At 45.0% G+C, this 19881-nt stretch overlaps 1 protein-coding gene across 5 annotated transcripts in view; it reads right to left on the bottom strand.

Moving 5' to 3' along the window:
- The window catches only part of LOC138761224 (solute carrier family 2, facilitated glucose transporter member 11-like), a 77928-nt gene that overhangs the window by 29510 nt on the left and 28537 nt on the right, over window positions 1-19881 (bottom strand). For 3 of the 5 annotated variants that reach the window (XM_069933009.1, XM_069933008.1, XM_069933010.1), the window contains exons 5-6: window positions 6328-6452; window positions 3221-3350 (exon numbers count right to left, since the gene is read on the bottom strand). In XM_069933009.1, coding sequence (XP_069789110.1) covers window positions 3221-3350; window positions 6328-6452 — 255 coding nt within the window. Of the gene's footprint in view, window positions 1-3220; window positions 3351-6327; window positions 6453-15496; window positions 15774-19881 lie in introns of all 5 variants that reach the window. The other 2 variants (XM_069933007.1, XM_069933011.1) reach the window with 1 other exon arrangement.

The raw sequence follows: 19881 nt of genomic DNA, 5'->3' as shown, positions 1-19881 counted from the left end.
GGGAGAAAACAGAAGTACAAAATTAGGAAAATACTTGTGCCCCCTTGAGTGGTGAAGCTATTGAAATCTTTTTCTGGATAGCTCTATCAGAGCCTTCACCACGGTCCCATAAACACTGTAGTTCTCTTGTGGTTGCAGACAAATCCAGTGTCTAAAGTTTACAGAACAAAAGGAAGCCATACCAGGAAAGAGTCATCCAAAATTCATTCTAATGTGTTAGCAACTTGTCTTTGAATGAAAGAGCTGTATGAGTTGCCAGGGTAACTCAAACTGAATTTTGTATCAAGGTCAATCGTAAGCTGTATATTGAGTGAATGGACATCCACTTGATGAACAAACAGCTCAGGTTAGTAATGAGGAGCTCTAAAGACTACATGGGCACAGCCTATGAGTGCCTACGTTCTGAGCAAGCCTGCGATGTTAGTAAAAGTCCATACCTGGTCTGAGTTTAAGGAAAAGTGGATAAAGTAGCCTCTTCCGGAGTACAGCACTTCAGTTACCTTTCCAATGTAATGGTGAGCAACCCACCACAAGATGACACAAAGATCAGTGGTAGCAATCTGGAATGACTCCGAGGCTAGAATGCTGAGAGAGATGGTGATACTCATTTTTATTGTGGTAGTAGCCCAGACATTTGTATGAACTTGTATCTAAGGTCACAATGAGGACTATCTTGTTGAAGCAAAACTTTGCATCACCTACAAAGGCATTGTTCCATAGAGGAGCCTTGATAAGAGCATCTGTGCCAATGAACCAAGTGTATAAGATCTTCAGCAATCAGCCCACCTTTACCCCCTCCTCCACATTCCCCATGGCTGACCATCAGAGATGGGTTTTGACCACAGAAGATTAAACGCTGAGCTTTCCTCGCACCTTCATCAAGTGTGAAGTAATGACAAACAAACAGCAAACCAAGGAGTTTTGTGGAGTTGCTCAGCATATAACAAGGCAGAATGTGATTGACTCACTATAAGGCACAGTTTCAGGCTAAAATCTGGATCTTCTGTATGTGAGCAGTGACTGTGCCCTTTCAGACACATGTATCCAAGGCCATAGGTAAGTTAAAAAGTGCATTGTAAAATCTGAATGAGGCAACGCACCATTGTCGACATGAGTTGGTGAGATTCGCATTGGAAACATACATGCAGAATTAATAAAAATCTTGAGTCAGGGGCTTAATTCCCTTAGTGGAGTTAAGATGTCTGAAAATGGTCACAATTTTGCTTTACCCTTGATTAAAGCCATTTTCATCCCCTTCAACCATAGAGCACATTTTCAGTATTGCAAGAACATATTTCTTGGCCTTTGAAATAGATACAGCCTGAACTACTGAGTGTTTCCATCACGCGAAACTAGAAGTAGCACAGCTGAAGTGAATCAGATGCTCAATTCAGCCAATTACATGCAAGTTTAAATCAACAGCTAAATGTCATTGTACCAACACTAACTAGCATTCGAGGTTCAGTACACAAAATATAACACGTTAGTGCCCCCAAAAAATTATGCAGCAGGTATGTTAAGTCATGAGATAAAAATGCATGATGGGAACCAACTTGTAGAGGACACAGCACTTTGTTTGTTATTTGGCAGGAGTATAATCATCACTTAAATTCACAATATTGACAAGAAAGATCTGAAAGAACCACAATTCATTATGGAGAGATATTAGAAAAAAGCAGGGTTTAGGTTACAAGCAGGAAATAATAGATCTTGAAATTACAGATTAACGTGGAATATATTACAAACTAGATCATAATGTTCATAATATTAAAAAACAATGCTGAGGACTGGGATCTAATCAAATTTCAAACAACTGTTAAAGAACATGATGAATAGCAAAATAAAAACACAAAGCTGGAGAAACTCAGCAGGTCAAACAGTGTCCTTTATATACCAAAGATAAAAATACATAAACGATGCTTTGGGTTTGAGCCCTTCGTCAAGCTATGGAAAAATGTCAGCAGGTGTCCAAATAAAAGGGTAAGGGGAGGCGTGGCCACAAGGGCAGGAGATGATAGGTGGAGAAGGGAGAGAGGGGACAGCAGCAAGCAGGGGAAAGAGGGAAGGCTAGGTGAAGAGAGAAGGAAGGGAGTGGAGAGCTGACAGGGGAGAAGGGATGGGGAGGTGGGGTGGGGGAGGTAGGGTGGGGGAGGTGGGGGGGAAGGAGAGCAGGTTAGCAGAAACTGGAACAGTAGATGTCAATACCCTCCAGCTGGAGAGTGCCCAGACATAAAATCAGGTGTTGTTCCTCCAATATACGGGTGACTAAAAGGGTAAGGAAGGAGGCGTGGTTGCAAAGGAGGAGAAGGAGAAGAGAAAGGAGAAGGCGGAGAAGCCTGAAACATCGGTTATGTATTTTCATCTTTGCTATAACATAAAGGATGCTGTTTGACCTGCTGAGTTTCTCCAGCTTTGTGTTTTTATTTCAGACTTTTGTGTTTTACTTATCAATAGCAAAGCAGGCTTCTCTAGGGCTTGGATGGTTCAAACATAAACCAAAAGAACTTTGGGATGAAGCTGTAGCTTTCTCAAAAGTTAACATCCTGCAAGGATGTAATGGATCTCAAATGATGCCTTCATGTTTTCCATTAATTTAATTAGCAACAACTTTCATTTAAATAGGAATTCTAAATGTTATCAAAAAATCCAGGGTCATTGGCAGAAATTATTACGAAGCATAGTTTGATACAAGAGCATAGATAGAGATGACAAATTAGGCAAGCAAAACCTTTACCACAGTAGCAGAATTCAAGGAATAGAGAAAGAGCAAGAGAGATGAAAACATTCGAGTAATTTTTTTTTTGGGGGGGGTTGAAGTTGTATGATATTGAAAGGAATAGCAGTGATCTCAAGGCTTGATCCCTGGGTACAAACTTTCTTTACAGCTGCATTGTGAGAGGGATACATTTATTCCATTTTTGACATGAACATTTTTAATTTTATTTACAGCACGGTAGAAGCTGATTCCAGCCATTTAAACCCGTGCCGCCCAAACACACCCAAATGCAGCCCCATACATTTTGGAGGGTTGGAGGAAACCGGACACTTGGGGAAAACCCACATAGACACGGGGAGAATGTACAAATTCCTTACAGAGAAGACTAGATTTAAACCCAGGTCACTAGAGCTGTAACAGTGTCTGGCTAACCGCTATGCTAACCTCAATAAAGTCCAGAATCAAAACCGTATATATTATAAATGGGAAAATGACTGAACTTACCCAAGTCCCAAAACCTGTCCTGTTATTAATCCTGCTGCAGTGAATGGAGCAAATGACAAGGCTACCGTGCCTCGTTTCTCCTTTGATGCACTCTCACCAAGATACATGGGGTTGATGTTCATTCCCACACCTCAAGAACAAAAGGAAAAAGAAGTTCATTACGTATAGGTACTCATAGAAATGGGCATGTGTCACATTTTACTTCTAATTCTCCACAAGTACAACTTTGCACCATTAACTTCTATCTATAAACACATTCAACAAAGAAATGGTTTACTGCATGTATGTCAGCTGCACCTCTCTTGGTCCTTTCTTCTCCCCCACTCCACCATTGCCATTCCAAGGGAAAGTGGTTCCTCATGACAACCCTGACTGGTGAGTGTCAATAAGCTATGTAAGCACATGGAGGGGAAAGAGATCACAGGCCTATTCAAACCCGTCTGAAAAGGTCGCATCTCGAGGAAGTGATCAATCAACCTCTCCACTAAAATTTCTCCCCCTCGTTCCAAGAGCAATGGCCCTTCATGACTCTTAAATTAAAGAAAGGTATACCAGGAAGGAGGAAGGGGTCATTGCAGCTAAGAAGACTGAAAGGTAACAGCCAGATCTTTTTCTCATATTGCCCTACAACATGGAAGGAAATGTTCAGCTCATTGGTCTCATGCCGGCCCTCAGAGCAATGGCACCAATCACAATCCCTCACTTATTTCTCTCTCACATGACCATTAAATTCCCCCTGAACTTCATATCCCTAAAAATTAGAGGTAATTTGAAATAGCCATTTGACCAACCCGTCTCCAGAGAGTGGGAGGAAACCAGAATGCCTGGTGTGAACTCCATCCAGGCAGCACTGGAGGTCAGGTTTCAGCAATGAGACAGCAGCATTACTTGCTGTGCCATTGATCCACCCATTATGAAGATCTTCTCAATTGAGAATCGAACATTAGATCAGCCACAAAAGTCTACCCAAGTTGTGCGAACAAAGTGAAGGTGAAACTATCAAAACATTTAAGTAAACTGAAGATTTCATTTTGCAAAGACCTGGGAGTAACTCTCAACCCATTCCTGTGACATCAGTCCCTGCAGTAAGATCCCAACATGTCGGCAGAGAACACAATGGAAGTACGATTAGGGCTTTTCTTTTTGTGGCGATGAAGATGAGAGGAGACTTAACAAAGGTATACAAGATTATGAACATAGATGGGATTGTCAGCCAGCACCTTTTTCCTGGGCCGTTAACAGCAAATGCCAGAGAACATTCATTTAAGGAGCGTGGAGGAAAGTTTAGGGGAGATTTCAGAGTTTTTCTACACAGTGCTGGGTGCCTGGCATGTATTGCTAGGGAAGGAGATGGAGGTTGGTACAATATGGATATTCAAAAGACTCTGATCGGCACATGAATGGAAGAAAAATAGAAAGCTATGGGTCTGGAAGGATTACATCATAGATTCTCAAGGTGGAGCATAGGAATATTTTGGGAAATAATTAAAAAGTTGGTTTGAAAAAATAAACTCGTTATGTTGGTGTGAAAGATGTGACATGGCAACACTGTCAGTACAACACAATGGTGGTAACTTCCAAGTAAAATCACTTTATTCCTTTTATTTTCATAACACGTTTTTGCTCTTCCGATGTTTCTCTGTTGTTTCTCTTATTTTAACCGTGGCTATCCTTGCTTGACATTATAATTATATTTTTTCTAACCAACCTTATTATCATCCATTTCAAATGATCTCATTGGCGACGAGGATTCCAAATTATCTCAACAATCTGTTCAAACCCCTTTACTTTTTCAGATCAGTCGTGAGTGAGACCTGGATCTGTATGTATCTTTGTGCGCTAACGTATTGATAGTTGTTGGGGGTGAGGGGTGGGGGGAGTTGTGGGGTGGGTCCGCTCCAGGTTCCAGCCTAAGGGGGACACCAAAATCGGGAAAAAAGGGACCCCAGAAGGTAAAGCATGAGACTAGCACAGTTTTGATGGAACTCTGAGGAAAAAAATGTCAGAAACTGTGCTAGTGTTTTTTTCATGCTTTCTTTGAGTCAGTATTCTTCTGATTCGATCATTACTTTTATTACATTTTTCAATTCTAAGACATAATAAAATATTGATTAATCGGTTTAAGGGATCTCGTGCTATTGTATATTCAAAACGTGGAGACCAAGCAAGCAAAGGTTAAATGTGTGTTTGAGATGGTTGACATATTGAAGTGGTAGTAGGATATGAAATGTGTTCCAGTGTATTCCCAGCCTTAATTGCATTGAAATACACTTGCAGTAAATGATATAGTTAAAATGTCTTTTGAATATATAACTTTTTTCTGCCAATGGTGGGATGTACATTTTTTTGAAAAAGATTGAGAACCACTGGATTACATGGTTGTGAAGTTAAACAGATAAGTCTGCAGATGTGTGATTGTATTACAATGTGTGATTGTATTACAATACACAAAAGTGTTGGAGAAACTCAGCAAGTCACACAGGTTTATTTCATACCAACATTTTGGGCCAGTGCCCTTTGTCAATATGGTTAGGGTATGAGCAAACTGCAGACAGGTGCCAGAATTAAAAAGTGGGGGGAGGAGAAGAGGGAGGTAAGGGCAAGGGATAGTTGTGGAGTAGGTTTACATAGCTTGGCACAACATTGTGGGCTAAAGGGCCTGTACTATGTTGGTCTATGATGCAAGGGACAATTGCTAGGAGCCAAATGTGTGTGTGTGTGTGTGTGTGTGGGCGTGTGTGTGTTGGGTAAGGTTGACTTGGGTGAGAGATACCCAAGGTAGACAAAGGTTGGGGTGGAGAAAAGTGACCAGGATGTAAAAGAGAAAGCACCCTGGTGGTAGTCTTTTGGATTTGGGCTCACCACAGGTTAGGTCACGATCAATGCTGTGGACCTATTGGAATGGGGCACTGGGGTTAAGCGGACTCAGGTGTATTTCTGAGATAAGTATCGCTCATTTTAACTTAGCTATTAAAATGTGTTGCGTGCAGCAGTGTGCGTGCAAGGCTTATTTCTATTGGATCTACGAGCAGCCTTGCTCAACTTTGGCACAACAGCCTCCTCTGCAGTTGCACGGTGAACAACAACTTAATTTCTCAGAAAGATACCTGAGCTTATTCCAGAAAAGAATCTTCCAACTAAAATCATTTCAAAGGATTTGGCCATTTTGCTCAGACCCATCAACAAAGCACCAATGAGTACAAATACATTGCTCAGCAGCAGCGAGTTCCTCCTGAAAAGAAAGAAATGGAAGTCAGTCAGTAAATAATGTTGGCGGCGATTAATTAATTCCAACAAGTTCTAATCAGAGCTAAACAAGGGAGGCTGCAGATACTGCAGAACTGGAGCAACACATAAAATGATGGAGGAACTCAGCGGGTCAGGCAGTATCTGTGGAAGGCAACAAATTGTCAACCTTTCAAGCCCAGAGTCTTTATCAGAACTGGGAAGAAAGAGGGCAGAAGCCAGAGTAAAAATGGTGGGGGGAGGGAGAGGAGCATGAGCCGAGGTGGGAGGGGGAGGAATGTGTGTGGAGACAGAAATGGGAATAATGTAAAAAGATTGGTGATGGGAGGAAGGAGCAGAGGGCTGAGGAAGATGAGCTCTGCTAGAAGAGGCAATAGATAAAGGAAAGGAGGTGGGGAGCAAGATGAAGGAAGGTGTGACACACAGGCAGGCCGAGAGGGTGGAAGAGGGAAAGAAAAAGAGAAGAAAGTAGCCAGAGGGATCAGGAAAAGCAAGGGTGAGAGTTTGAAAATAAGGGGGTGGGGGGGGCAGGTTGGGTTTCTGGAAATCAGAGTGGTCAATATTGATGTTGTCCAGATGGAGACTGCCCACACGTAAAATAATTCTAATTTGTGTAGGGCATCTGAACTTGCCAGTAAAGTAGGCCATAGCCAGACATGTCCGTATGGGAAGTGGAATTAAAGTGGCTGGCTATCAGGAGATCCCAGCCTTTGGGACAGATGGAGCAAAGGTGCACAGTGAAGTAAATTCTTTCTTCCACCCAAAATGGTGACTTCCATGGATTAAACCTGACCCATTGAGTTTCTTCAGCATTTTGTACCAAAGAATCATAGAATATTACAGCACAGAAACCGGCCCTTTGGCCCTTCTAGTCTGTGCCGATCCATTTTTCTGCCTAGTTCCACTGATCTAAACCATATCCCTCCATACCTCTCCCATCCATATCACATAGGGGTAAAGATGAACAATTACTTTATTAACAAAATTTCACCTTCAAACTTTAATTCAAAATCTCCCCTTTTATAACAATGCCCACTGGTTAATATACAAATGTTTATAACAGTATAAAACTAATAAATTCCCCAGCCTAAAAAAAACCATTTGTAATTAAAGTCTAAGTTATATTTCCAACCAGCCCACAGAAAAACTTAGAAGACACAAAACAAACACAAAGCACACAAGACTCAAAGAAAGAGAGAGAGAGAGAGAGAGAGAGAGAGAAAGAGAGAGAGAGAGAGAGAGAAAGAGAGAGAGAGAGAGAGAGAGAGAGAGAGAGAGAGGGAACAAAAATTCAAAGTTGTCTTCTTATGTTGCTTGCAGAGAAAATAACTGGTTTGGTCCGGATCCTTCTGTCTGCCTTCGGAATGTTCATCCCTTTTTGAAATCCAAACATTCTAAACTGCCTCCAGACAATGATTCTGCTGGGACCTCCTTCCACTCCACAGCACCACCCAATGGTGGTTTGTCTTCCAAGTCCAGAAATTTCTAGATCAGCTTCTGCACATGCCCAGTCCGTCTCCCACTCTCTCACACTCTCTGCAGTCCACCTTCACTTTGGCTTTCAAAGGCAAACTGTCACTTTTTAACATAAAACCACACAACACATTGGTCAATACACAACACAGAGCTCTGTAACACATTCACCACTTCTGTTGGAAGCTTGTTCCACACTCTCACCACTCTGTGCGTGAATAAATTCCCCCTTATGTTCCCCCTAAACTTTTCCCCTTTCATCCTTAACTCATGTTCTCTGGTTTGTATCTCACTTACCTTCAATGGAAAAAGCCTACCTACATTTACTCTGTCTATCCCCCTCATAATTTTAAATACCTCTATTAAATCTCCCCTCATTCTTCTATGCTCCAGGGGATAAAGTCCTAATCTGTTTAACCTTTCCATATTTGTGTGCTACTATTCAGACCAAGTCAGCTTCATAAGGAAATTTATTCTTTCTTTCATGCGAAACAGACATTTATACAAGGGAGTTTGGACTCCCTCACATCCTAAAGTTTAGCAATCTTCACCCAAAGAAAATGCCAGTTTAATTCCACAGTGACTGAAAGCTCTCTAAATAAAAATCCAAGGTTCAAATCCCATTTCTTGCACTTGGGATGGGAAGGTTCCATTGCACTTGAATTAATACCCAAATTCTTTGGAAATACATTTGCCAGCTTTTCAAAATATTGGTTAATCCTGAACTATTTTCATCAAAACAACTTTGCTTGATAACATGTAAGATTACTGCTCTGATGGTAGAGTCCACACCTCTTTCCAAATTAATGGTGAAGTGGAGACAGTAAACAGCTTCAAGTTCAGTGACCTGACCTGGACCAACCACATCAAAGCACGTTGACACCTCTACTTTCTTTGAAGGCTCAGGGGGTTCGGCGTGTTGCCCCATGTCCCTTAACAAAATTGACAGGTGCACCACCAAAAGCACCCTAACTGGATGCATCAGGTGCTCATCCAACATCAGAAGCTGCAAAAGGCAGTGAATCCAGCTCAGAGCATCATGCAGACCTTCCTGCATCAACACCATTACACCCCGCTGCCTTGGAAAAGCAGCCAATAGACTGAAGACCCCATTGTCAGAAATAAAACTTCTCACACATGAGTCTCTTTAAAACTGATGACACGACAAGCTTTATTTACAAGTCTGCAGAGTTGGACTCAACTGGTTTCTCACCAGTTAAGCCCCGATACATACAGTGCATTGATTTTTATACCCTTATTATTTGCCCTTCCCCTTCTTATTAATACTGTTTTAATTGGTTAGTATTACAAAAGCATTCTAAGTATAACTGCATTTTTAATTATCACGTTCGTTACGTACGCTGTGAACTCTACATACACTAAATTCTGTTTCTCACCCTTCTTATCAATCCTTTGTCTCCTGCATGTCTCTCACTATGACCATGAAAAGATAGGTTTAAAAAAACATATTCAGCAGATCCTTTTGTCCTTGACTGCTAGTAAACTCCCTGTCCGTTCTGGCTTCCCTGTTTATGATTAATCATCACATTTTAACAAGTCTTTTTAACCTAAATTCTCTATATAACACCCATGCCACCCCAGACACGCACTTCTCCCTCCTCCAGTCGGAGAGAAGGTTTAAGAGTATGAAGCTAAAGACAGCTTCTTTTCAGCAGCCATCAGGCTCCAGAATGAACCTCACAAGATTGTTCCCATCCCGTGCTTGTCGCGCACTAATTGATCTTTTCACTGTAACACAATACACTGTAATGTGCTTTTCCTCTTCTACCTTGTACTACTGTAAGCATATTCGAGTTGACAGGCTGGTCTGCTCACAGAACAAACATTTCTCACTACACTGGGTATAATCTAACAATAAACTGAAACTTGAACCTGAACAGAAGTACATGAGATAATATGAGCAGGAGTAGAATACTTGGCAAACGGTATGCCACAATTCCCCGATCTTACAGAAGTTATTGACTTCCTCTTCAAATATTTCCCAATGACATAGTCTCCACCACCACTATGGTAGAGAATTCCAGAGATTCATCACTCTCTCCAAGAAGTTCATACATCTATTCCCCCACTCCAAGCCTTCAACGTTCCCTTGTTCAAGATACTGCCACCAATGCCCCCTCAGAATTTGGTATGCTTCAATAAAATCATCCCTCATTTTTCTAAACACCAAAGATAATATTTTAGATCTAATTTCATTAGCCACTCATGATAGTATAACCCTCTCATCTCAGGAATTGGTGCATCTTGTTTTGAACTGCCTCCAATGCTAGTAAATCCTTTCTTAAATAAAGGGATTAAAACTGTGCAGCCCTCCAGGTATGGCCTCACCTGTACAAATCAAACTACACTTAACTATTTCTAAATATCAACACCACTGGCAGTAAAGACCAGCATGCATTTTGCCTTCCTAGGTAGTTGCTGTAATCGTCTGCTAAAGTTTTGCCACCAGAACATCTTGATCCTACTATATGTCACTCATCAAGTTCAAGTTTATTATCATCTACTTGTACAAAGTACAACCTGATTAAACAGCGTTCTCCTGTCTTCAGTGCAAAACATCCAAACATAACACACATACAGTGCCTTCCCTAATGCTTATTTGCCCCTGTGCTCCACAGTTTTAAATTTGAATTCAAACAATTCACATGTGATTAAAGTGCACATTCCAGATTTTATTCATGATTACATTTTAGTTTGACCATGTTGCACTTGTTATACATAGTTCTCCCATTTCAGGGCACCATAATGTTGAGGACATTTGGCTTCAAAGGTGTTTGTGAGTACTCAGGTATGTGGGGTGCACTGTTAAGACAGAATCAGACACACACAAGGTAAAGATTGTAAAACAGGCTTTAATCCAAACAGGCTTTAATCCACAAAGACTTCCACAGAGCCAGGCTACTGTAGCTGCAGTAACTCTGAGTGAGTTTCGGGAGGTCGGCGCAGGCTTATATCTCGGGGGGTGATTGACACCCGACCAGGTGGGGCTTGATCCCTTCAGGCCGACTGATTGACAGCCCGGCCAGGTATTGCCCTGTCCCCTTACCTTCCTGCGGGTACAGAGGTTGCCCCCTGCAGTAGGCCGGTGGTGTACCACCACATTCACCCCCTTCTTTAAAATTGACCTGGGGGTGGGGGGCAGTAATAAGGAATCGCACCCACTCTATACATACAATATTTACAGGTTGAGACGATCCGTCTCTTAAGGCTGAAGCGGGCCCCTGGTGGTTAAGGGGGTCCTGCGCGCCTCATAGCTGCCTGGGGACAGGGATGTATGCCCGGTCAGTGTTGTCCTGGGCTGGAGGATGCCGTGGTGTGGTGGGTGCTCCTGCTGGTGCCAGGTCCTTATTTGAGACGGTGTCCTCCCTGCCACTGCCAAACCTAACGTAGGCAAAGTGAAGGTGGAATGCAGAGAGTGTGAGAGAGTGGAAGACGGACTGGGCATGTGCAGAAGCTGATCTGGAAATTTCTGGACTTGGAAGACAAACCACCACTAGGTGGTGCTGTGGAGTGGAAGGAGGCCCCAACAGAGTCATTGTCTGGAGGCAGTTTAGAATGTTTGGATTTCAAAAAGGGATGAACATTCCAAAGGCAGACAGAAGGATCTGGACCAAACCAGTTGTTCTTCTCCCTGCTCGACCAGGGCTTTGGCCTTGTGTGTCCGTACGTGCTTACGCAGGAGCACCAGTCCCGGGGATGAGAGCCATGCTGGGAGTGACATTCCAGTCGCCAATCTCCTGGGGAATGAGAACAGACGTTCGTGAAGGGTCTCATTGGTAGCTGTGCACAGCAGCAACCAAATGGCGTGGAGTGCCTCGGGCAGGGTGTCCTCCCAGTACTCAACAGCCCACCCTTTCAACCTGAGACCCAGGAGGACTGCCTTCAAGATCACACCATTCTCACGTTCCATTTGTCCATTGCCTCTCGGGTTATAGCTGGTCGTGCGACTGGTTGTGATGCCCCTCGCCATCAGGAACTGGCGCAGCTCGTCATTCATGAAACTAGACACCTGGTCGCTGTGGATGAAGGCGGGGTAGCCAAACATGGTGAAAATCTGCCCCAGGGCCCTGATGATGGTGGACGTGGAGCTGTCCACGCAAGGGATAACGAAAGGGAAGCGTGAATACTCGTCCACTACCATGAGGAAGTAGACATTTCAGCTCGTGGAAGGCAGGGGCCCTTTGAAGTCCATGCTGAGATGCTCAAAAGGCCAGGTAGCCTTAACAACATGGGCCTGAGGCGGGCAGAAGAAGCGGGGTTTACACTCCGTGCAGACCCGACAGGCCTCGGTCACATCCCTGACATCCCTGATGGTGTACAGCAGGTTTCGGGATTTAATTAAATGGTACAACCTGGTGACACCCGGATGGCAGAGTGACTAATGCAATAATTGCACTCTGTCGTCGTGCATAGACGCACAGGAGTGGGAGAGGGTATCGGGGGAGTCGTTAAACTTCCCGGGGCGGTACTGTATGCCGTAGCTGTAGGTTGCGAGCTCGACTCTCCAGCGCAGGATCTTGTCGTTCTTGATCTTGCTCTTGTGGGTAGTGTTAAACATGAATGCCATGGCCCGCTGGTCCGTGAGGAGGGTGAATCTCCTGCCGGCCAGGTAGTGGCACCAATGGCGGACTGCTTCCACAATCACCTGGGCCTCCTTTTCAATGGCGGAATGCCCTAACTCAGAGACGTGGAGGGTCCTGGAGAAGAAAGCATCCCTTGGTTGAGGATAGCAATGGGGGCTACCTGTCTTGCTGGATGTGGGTGAAGGCTGCCTGAGCCTCGGGTGGGAGGGGAAAGGTTGTAGCTTGGGCCTGTGGGCAGACCTTGTCCGCAAAGCGAGGGACACACTGCGAGTAATAAGAGAACAGGCCAAGACACCTGCGGAGGGCCTTTAGTGTGGGGGGGAGGGGGTAACTCCATTAATGGGTGCACCCTTTCTGCATCTGGGCCGCATGGGCCACAACGTACCCCAGGATGGCGAGGCGGATGGTGCTAAACACACACTTCTCCTTGTTGTAAGTGAGGTTCCAACTTTCCCGGTCGTCTGGAGGAATTTCTCCAGGTTAGCATCGTGGTCCTGCTGGTCATGGCTGCAGATAATGACGTTATCCAGGTATGGGAACGTCGCCTTCATCTTGTGCCGGTCTACCATAAGATCCATCTCCCACTGGAAAACCAAGATCCCGTTTGTGACCCCAAAGAGAACTCGGCGGAACTGGTACAGACACCCATCTGCCTCAAAGGTGGTGTAGGGATTTGGTGATACGCCGACTTCAGGTCAATTGTGGAGAAAACCCGGTAGCGGGCTATCTCATTGACCATGTCGGCAATCCTCAGCAGGGGGTAGGCGTCCAGCTGGGTGTACCAATTAATAGTCTGGCTGCAATCCACGACCATCCTCGGCTTACTTCCCCCTTTGACCACCAGGACTTGGGCTCTGCAAGGGCTGTTACTGGGTTCTATGATGCCTTCCGCCAGGAGTTGTCGCACCTCTGCCTTGATGAAGTCTCTGTCTGCGGCGCAATAGCACCTACTTCTGGCGGCAATCGGCTTGCAGCATAGCACAAGACGTGGGAAGAGCGCCGGTGGGGTGATGCGCAGTTTGGAGAGGCCGCAGATTGGCCATGGCTGGTAGGTTGGCGTGCTGTGTAATGTGAGTGGAGGTTGGGGCCCCCCCAAAGGCAAGCTCTGTAGGTGGCACTGGAAATCTAGGGCCAGGAGGAATGGGGCGCAGAGTTTGGGCATGACCAGGAGCCTGAACCCTGTGTAAGTCTCCACTCCTACAGTTATATTGGCCAAGGATAAGACCAACAGTCTTATCCTTGGCAGCGAGGGCGATCGAGCAGGTGGTGGGGTGGACTTTTAATCTCAGGGAGTGGGCCACGCTCGGGTGAATGAAGCTCTCGGTGCTGCCACTGTTGAACAGGCACTTTGTTAGCTGCCCGTTGACTTGCATGTCCATCATCGAGCACACGAGGTCGTGAGGGATGTCCCTGGTCAGTGTGGTGGTGTCGGCCAGGACTGTCTCGGAGTCATCACTCTCCAGCTGTGCGCAGCGATTTCTGGCTTCCGGAGACCTGGGGAGCGTCGGTAGGGCAGCCTGGTCATCGCCTGTGTTCACCACATTGACATCGGTGGTGGGGTGCGGCGTGCGGTAGCCGATGGCATCCGGAGACATGGGGAGCGTCAGTAGTGTTGACCACGTCGATGTCATGCAGCAGCCGATGGCACCTTGAGCGTCGGTAGGACGGCTTGGTCGTCCCTTGTGTTGACCACGTCATTCTCAAAGTCGTCAGGGGCCCTCCATGTCAGCCGCTGCCTGACCCAAGATGGCACCGGCAAGTGGGGGCCCGCTGTGTGGCTGGCCTCTTTCCCCAGCCGTGTCCATTGCGCCAGGGAATATGACGTCATCACGGCTGGCGGCAGTGACGTTGTACTGTCAGCCGGAAGTGACAGTACGCCGTGAGCCAGAAGTGACATTGCTGTAGTTCTTGGCATATGGCGCTGGCGAGGGCGGGGGGCTGGTGTAGGTGCTCAGGGCACATGCTGCGAGAGTCGCCGGCAGGGCTGGATGTTGCACCGTCGAAGTCGGGGAAGGCAGAAGTGTCGCGGGGACAATGGTGCCGCGCGGCTCGCGCACTGGGGGGGGGGGGTCCACGAGGGAGGTCATAGAGGGCTGCTGAGCTGCCAGCAGGTTTTGAGAGGCAGACTTTTGCAAAGTGGCCTTTCTTGCCACATCGGGAACAATACTGGTTCCTAGCTGGGCAGTTTTGGCGCGATCGTCGATCTGACCCACACCAGGACCCACAGTATTTACAGGAGCCTGGGCGCCTGCCGCAGTGACGTTCTCCTCCCCAGCTCGGTCTTGGGCTGCAGCTGTAGTGTGCGAGGGCAATGAGGGAGCCTGGGGGAACCTGGAATCGAAGACTTCGATGTGCAGGGATGCTGCTTCCAGGGTTTGGACCACTTCCACAGTTAGGGAGTAGATATGGTCTTCCAGCAGATTCTGCCGGATGGCCCTCGAGCATGGCCCTCGGACAAAGGTGTCCCAGATCAGCCTCTCGACCTCCCCTCGGACGAAGGTGTCCCAGATCAGCCTCTCGACCTCCCCTCAGACAAAGGGGTCCCAGATCAGCCTCTCAACCTCCCTTCGGACAAACACGTCCCGGATCAGCCTCTCAACCTCCCCTCGGACGAAGCATCCTGGATCAGCCTCTCGACCTCCCCTCGGACGAAGGCGTCCCAGATCAGCCTCTCGACCTCCCCTCGGACGAAGGTGTCCCGGATCAGCCTGTCGACCTCCCTTCGGACAAAGGCATCCCGGATCAGCCTCTCAACCTCCCCTCGGATGAAGGCGTCCTGGATCAGCCTCTCAACCTCTCCTCGGACAAAGGCGTCCCGGATCAGCCTCTCAACCTCCCCTCAGACGAAGGCGTGCCGGATCAATCTCTCGACCTCCTCTGCACCTACCCCGGGTTCAGCCAACTCTCATAACCCGTCTCCCCAGGTTGCTGGGCTCAGGTGTTGAGGAGGTACCTTGCACAGACCGCATTCATGGGGGGCTTGTACAAGTTCTCGAGAGTGTCCATTGTGCTCTTGTACATGGAGCATCCTTTGGTTGCCTGGAAGGCATGGGGACCCAGCTTTGACCAGAGTAGGACCGACCTCTTCCAATCTGAGTCCAGGATGCCACCTTCATGTGCCTCGATGATTGCTTCGACCGCGTGGTGCCAGATCTCGAAGCGTGTCTGGGCTTCCGGGTGGCGTCGGTCAACTTCGAGGCTCCCTGCACACAGGAGTTTTTCCATGGCAGCTGTGGAAAAATTTTGTGGATTAAATTGTGGTGCGGTGTTAGACAGAATCAGACACACACAAGGTAAAGACTGTACACCAGGCTTTAATCCACAAAGACTTCCACAGAGCCAGGCTGGCTGTAGCTGCAGTAACTCTGAGTGAGCTTCGGGAGGCCAGCGCAGGTTATATCCTGGAGGGTGATTGACACCTGACCGGGTGGGGCTTGATCCCTTCAGGCCGACTGATTGACAGCCCGGCCAGGTGTTCCCCTGTCCCCTTACCTTCCTGCAGATACAGAGGTTGCCCCCTGCAGTAGGCCGGTGGTGTACCACCACAGTATGTTTAATTGTTTCTTTGGTGCAGGTAGAAGAGAGCTAGACTTCTAACCTTTTGATCATCTTTGGTGTCTGTAGTTGCCACTTTTCAACATGAGGACCAGAGTTGTGCCAAAGAAAGTCAAAGAAGCCATTATGAGGCTGAAAACAAGAATAAAATAGTAAAAGACATTGCCCAAATTTTAAGATTACCAAAATCAACTATTTGGAATATCATTAAGAAGAAAGAGTGTACTGGAGAACTCAGTAATTGCAAAGGGACTGGTATTCGAAGGAAGATCTCCACTGTTGATGGCAGAAAAATTCTCATCATAATAAACTAAAATCGCCAAGCATATGTCAGCAGCACTCTTCAGGAGGCAGATGTGGATGTGTCAATGAGTACTATCCGCAGAAGACCATGAACAGAAAGACAGAGTACTTTGCAAGTTGCAAACCACTGGTTAGCCCTGAAAGGATGGCCAGGTTACAGTTTTCCAATAAGTATTTAAAAGAGCCAGCAGAATTCTGGAAAAATGTCTTGTGGACAGATGAGACCAAGATTAACCTGTATCAGAGTGATGGCAAGAGCAAAGTGTGGAGGCGTTAAGGAACTGCCAAAGATACAAAGTATACTATCTTTGCCATGGTTTGCATCTTGCAGTGTAGCTTCGGTTTTTCTGCAGACAGTAATCAATATCTTATCCACACCTGATAGGGTTCTGATCTGTCGTATATACATTTGGGGATTTATTTTCATTATGATGAGAATTCTTCTTTCATCAGCACTGGAGATCTTCCTTGGAATACCACATCCTTTGTGATTACTGAGCTCACCAGTACGCTCTTTCTTCTTAACGATATTCCAATCAGTTGAATTTGGTTTTCCCAAGGTTTGGACTCCAGTCTCTTACTATTTTACTCTTGTTTTTCAGCCTCATAATGGCTTTTTTGACTTTCATTGTTGCCACAACTCTGGTCCGGATGTTGAAAAATGTCAAGAACTATTTAAAAGGGTTGGCGTAGCAGTTAGTGCAATACCGTTACAGTGCCAGCGATCGGGATCGGAATTCAAATCCTGTGCTGCCTGTAAGGAGTTTGTACATTCTCCCCACGTCTGTGTGGGTTTTCCCCGGGGGCTTCGGTTTCTTCCCACCATTCGAAACATACCGGGGATTGTAGGTTAAATGGGCGGCACGAGCTCATGGACTGATGGGGCCCGTTACCATGCTGGATGTCTAAATTTAAAGTTTTTTTAAATTTACAGACTCCAAAAGTGATCAAAAGCTTAGAAGCATGCCTAGCACTCGGATACCTACACCAATGAAGCAATTAAACATACCTGAGTAATCACAAACACCTATGAAGCCAAATGTCCCAAATATTATGGTGCCCTGAAATGAAGGTTCTATGATTAAAAAGCGCTGTAATCTCTACATCAGGGGTGTCAAACTCAAATTCACAGAGGGCCAAAATTAAAAACTTGGACTAAGTTGTGGGCCAAACTAAATATTTATTGAAAATTTTCAACAACATCTGCATGTATTCTCTTCTTTTAACATATGTAATGTTAAACTTTTTCTTATTAAAATAAATGTTTAATAATAGTTTTGGTTAAACTCTTTCCAGAAGAAGCATTAACAAATGAGAAATAAAATATTCAATAAATAATATTTCTCTAGAGCCTTTAAGCTCCTTTTAAATGTATTTTTTTTCACAAGCCAACAAGTCAAAAAAATAACAACTTGCTTCAATGAAAATCCAATCTTTCAACTATGAACAGTCCAAAGTTAATCAAAGAAAATATTAATTCAAGCTTAGCTTGCTACACTGTGATTTACTCTGATGCACCTGGGTCTAAACCAGATACTTGGCATCTCTTCTTAGATGCAAGTTCATCAAACTCTTGGGTCAGAGTTTGCCTCCCACCTGTCTTGAAAGGTCCTGTTTTCTGTCTTTGGTTTGGCCATTTTTCGTAAGGGGTTTATTACATGTGAGTTGGGCGACAGGTCGCAGATGCTAATGAAAGTAAACAGAGGAGGTGGGGGCGATTAGCGGGCTGACGGGCCGGTGCCAATGCATTTGCAAAGCATTCTGGGATTTGTAGTATTAGCTGTGCATGCGCTATACTGGCGTGGTGGCCAGTGGGCCAGCTCTAATACATATTTGATATGATCTTGCGGGCCAAATATAATTATATCACGGGCCAAATTTGGCCCGCGGGCCTGAGTTTGACATGTGTGCTCTACATGGTCAAACCAAAATGTATACAAATAATTTTGAATAAAATCTGCAATGTGCACTTTAATCACATGTGAATTGTTTGAATACAAATGTAAAAGTGTGGAGCACAGGGGCAAATAAAGGAAAAAAAGTGTCTTTGACCCAAATGTTATGGAAGGCAGTGTACATACAAACAATATATATTCTGTACATATATACTGTATGTATATAAAAATAAATATTTTTTAAAATAAATAGTAGAGTCAAATTTGAAAGTCCACTTCATATTTCTTAGTTTCACGATCAAGGACAATATGTCATGGGTTGGGAATTCGCTCTTTCTCAAAAAATGAAACTTAGTCCCTCTATTATACTCCCTCTATTCCCGCAAATCTACAGCCAAATATTGTTCCAACTCCATCTTCAAATTTACTGACAACTCCACAGCAGTGGGCTAGGTATTAAATAATGTGGAGATGGAATGCACAACCAAAAAGATAATGACAGAAGGCAAGATCACGACCTCTCTTAAGGTTAACAGGACAGAGATAATGATAGGGTTCAGGAGAGGAGGCGGATGCTACATCCTTTCCATAACCAATGGTGCTGAAGTGGAAACATCTCAAAGTTCTTGAAAGTAAAAATTTCCAATGATCTGACCTGAGGCCAACCACATTGACACAACAGTCAAAAAAAGCACACCATTGCCTCTACTTTCTTAGAAGACTTCAGGCAAAATCCCCTCCACTATATGGGCTCCACCTACATCTCTCACTGCCTCAGAAAGATAGCCAACACGTCTCACATAACAGACACACTCTCTTCAGCTTTCTCCCCAGTGGGAGGGGGTGAAGTGTGAATTTGTTCACCAACACACTTAAAAATGGTTTCTTTCCCACTGCCTGAATGAACAGCGCTCTCATGCTGCCCTTGCAATATTCAAATCAATCTTTTTCATGTTGACTCTGTACTATCTCATTGTGCTATTGCCCTTCTGCTTTGCATGGCTATGTGAATGTTAAGAGTTCACCTCTACAAATGCTCACTGAAGAGTCCTTCTGATTGTACCAGGTATGATGTAACCAACTTGAAACCCTTGAGTGGGCAATAGACAATTTACTGACGCAGAAGTGATAAAGAACCATTTTACAGAGTCCCAGCAGACAAGCTTAAAGTTACAGACAAGCTTAAAAATACAATGAAATTGAAAGGTGAGGAGGGTGGGTGACAGAAAGAGTATTGCATCAAACATATTATCACCAATGCGATTGTTGTTTTACAGAAAATTAAGGACAAACTTGAGCAACTTGCAAGAAAACTACAATTGATCACTTGTACACGTGAAACCATGTGATCTCCCAGCTGGTTTAAAACCCCAGTAAATTTCCCGGTATCCAGAATTCAAGCAACTGGCAATTAAAAGGAAATAAGTAAATATATTTTAAATAAACAAGAATAAATAAAAAAGTAAATAAAAGTTTAAAATCGTAAAATGTTCTCTGAAGCAACACACAACCCCTTGGTGAAGATGGGAGCAAACATTCAGCCAGTGTAGCGGCCTGGTCATTCCCACCTGCAGCAGCTAATTGA

This window comes from Narcine bancroftii, chromosome 4 (assembly GCF_036971445.1).
Source record: "Narcine bancroftii isolate sNarBan1 chromosome 4, sNarBan1.hap1, whole genome shotgun sequence".
Lineage (NCBI taxonomy): Eukaryota > Metazoa > Chordata > Chondrichthyes > Torpediniformes > Narcinidae > Narcine > Narcine bancroftii.
The sequence above is the reverse complement of the archived record's forward strand: the minus strand, read 5'-3'. Positions and strand labels throughout refer to the sequence as shown.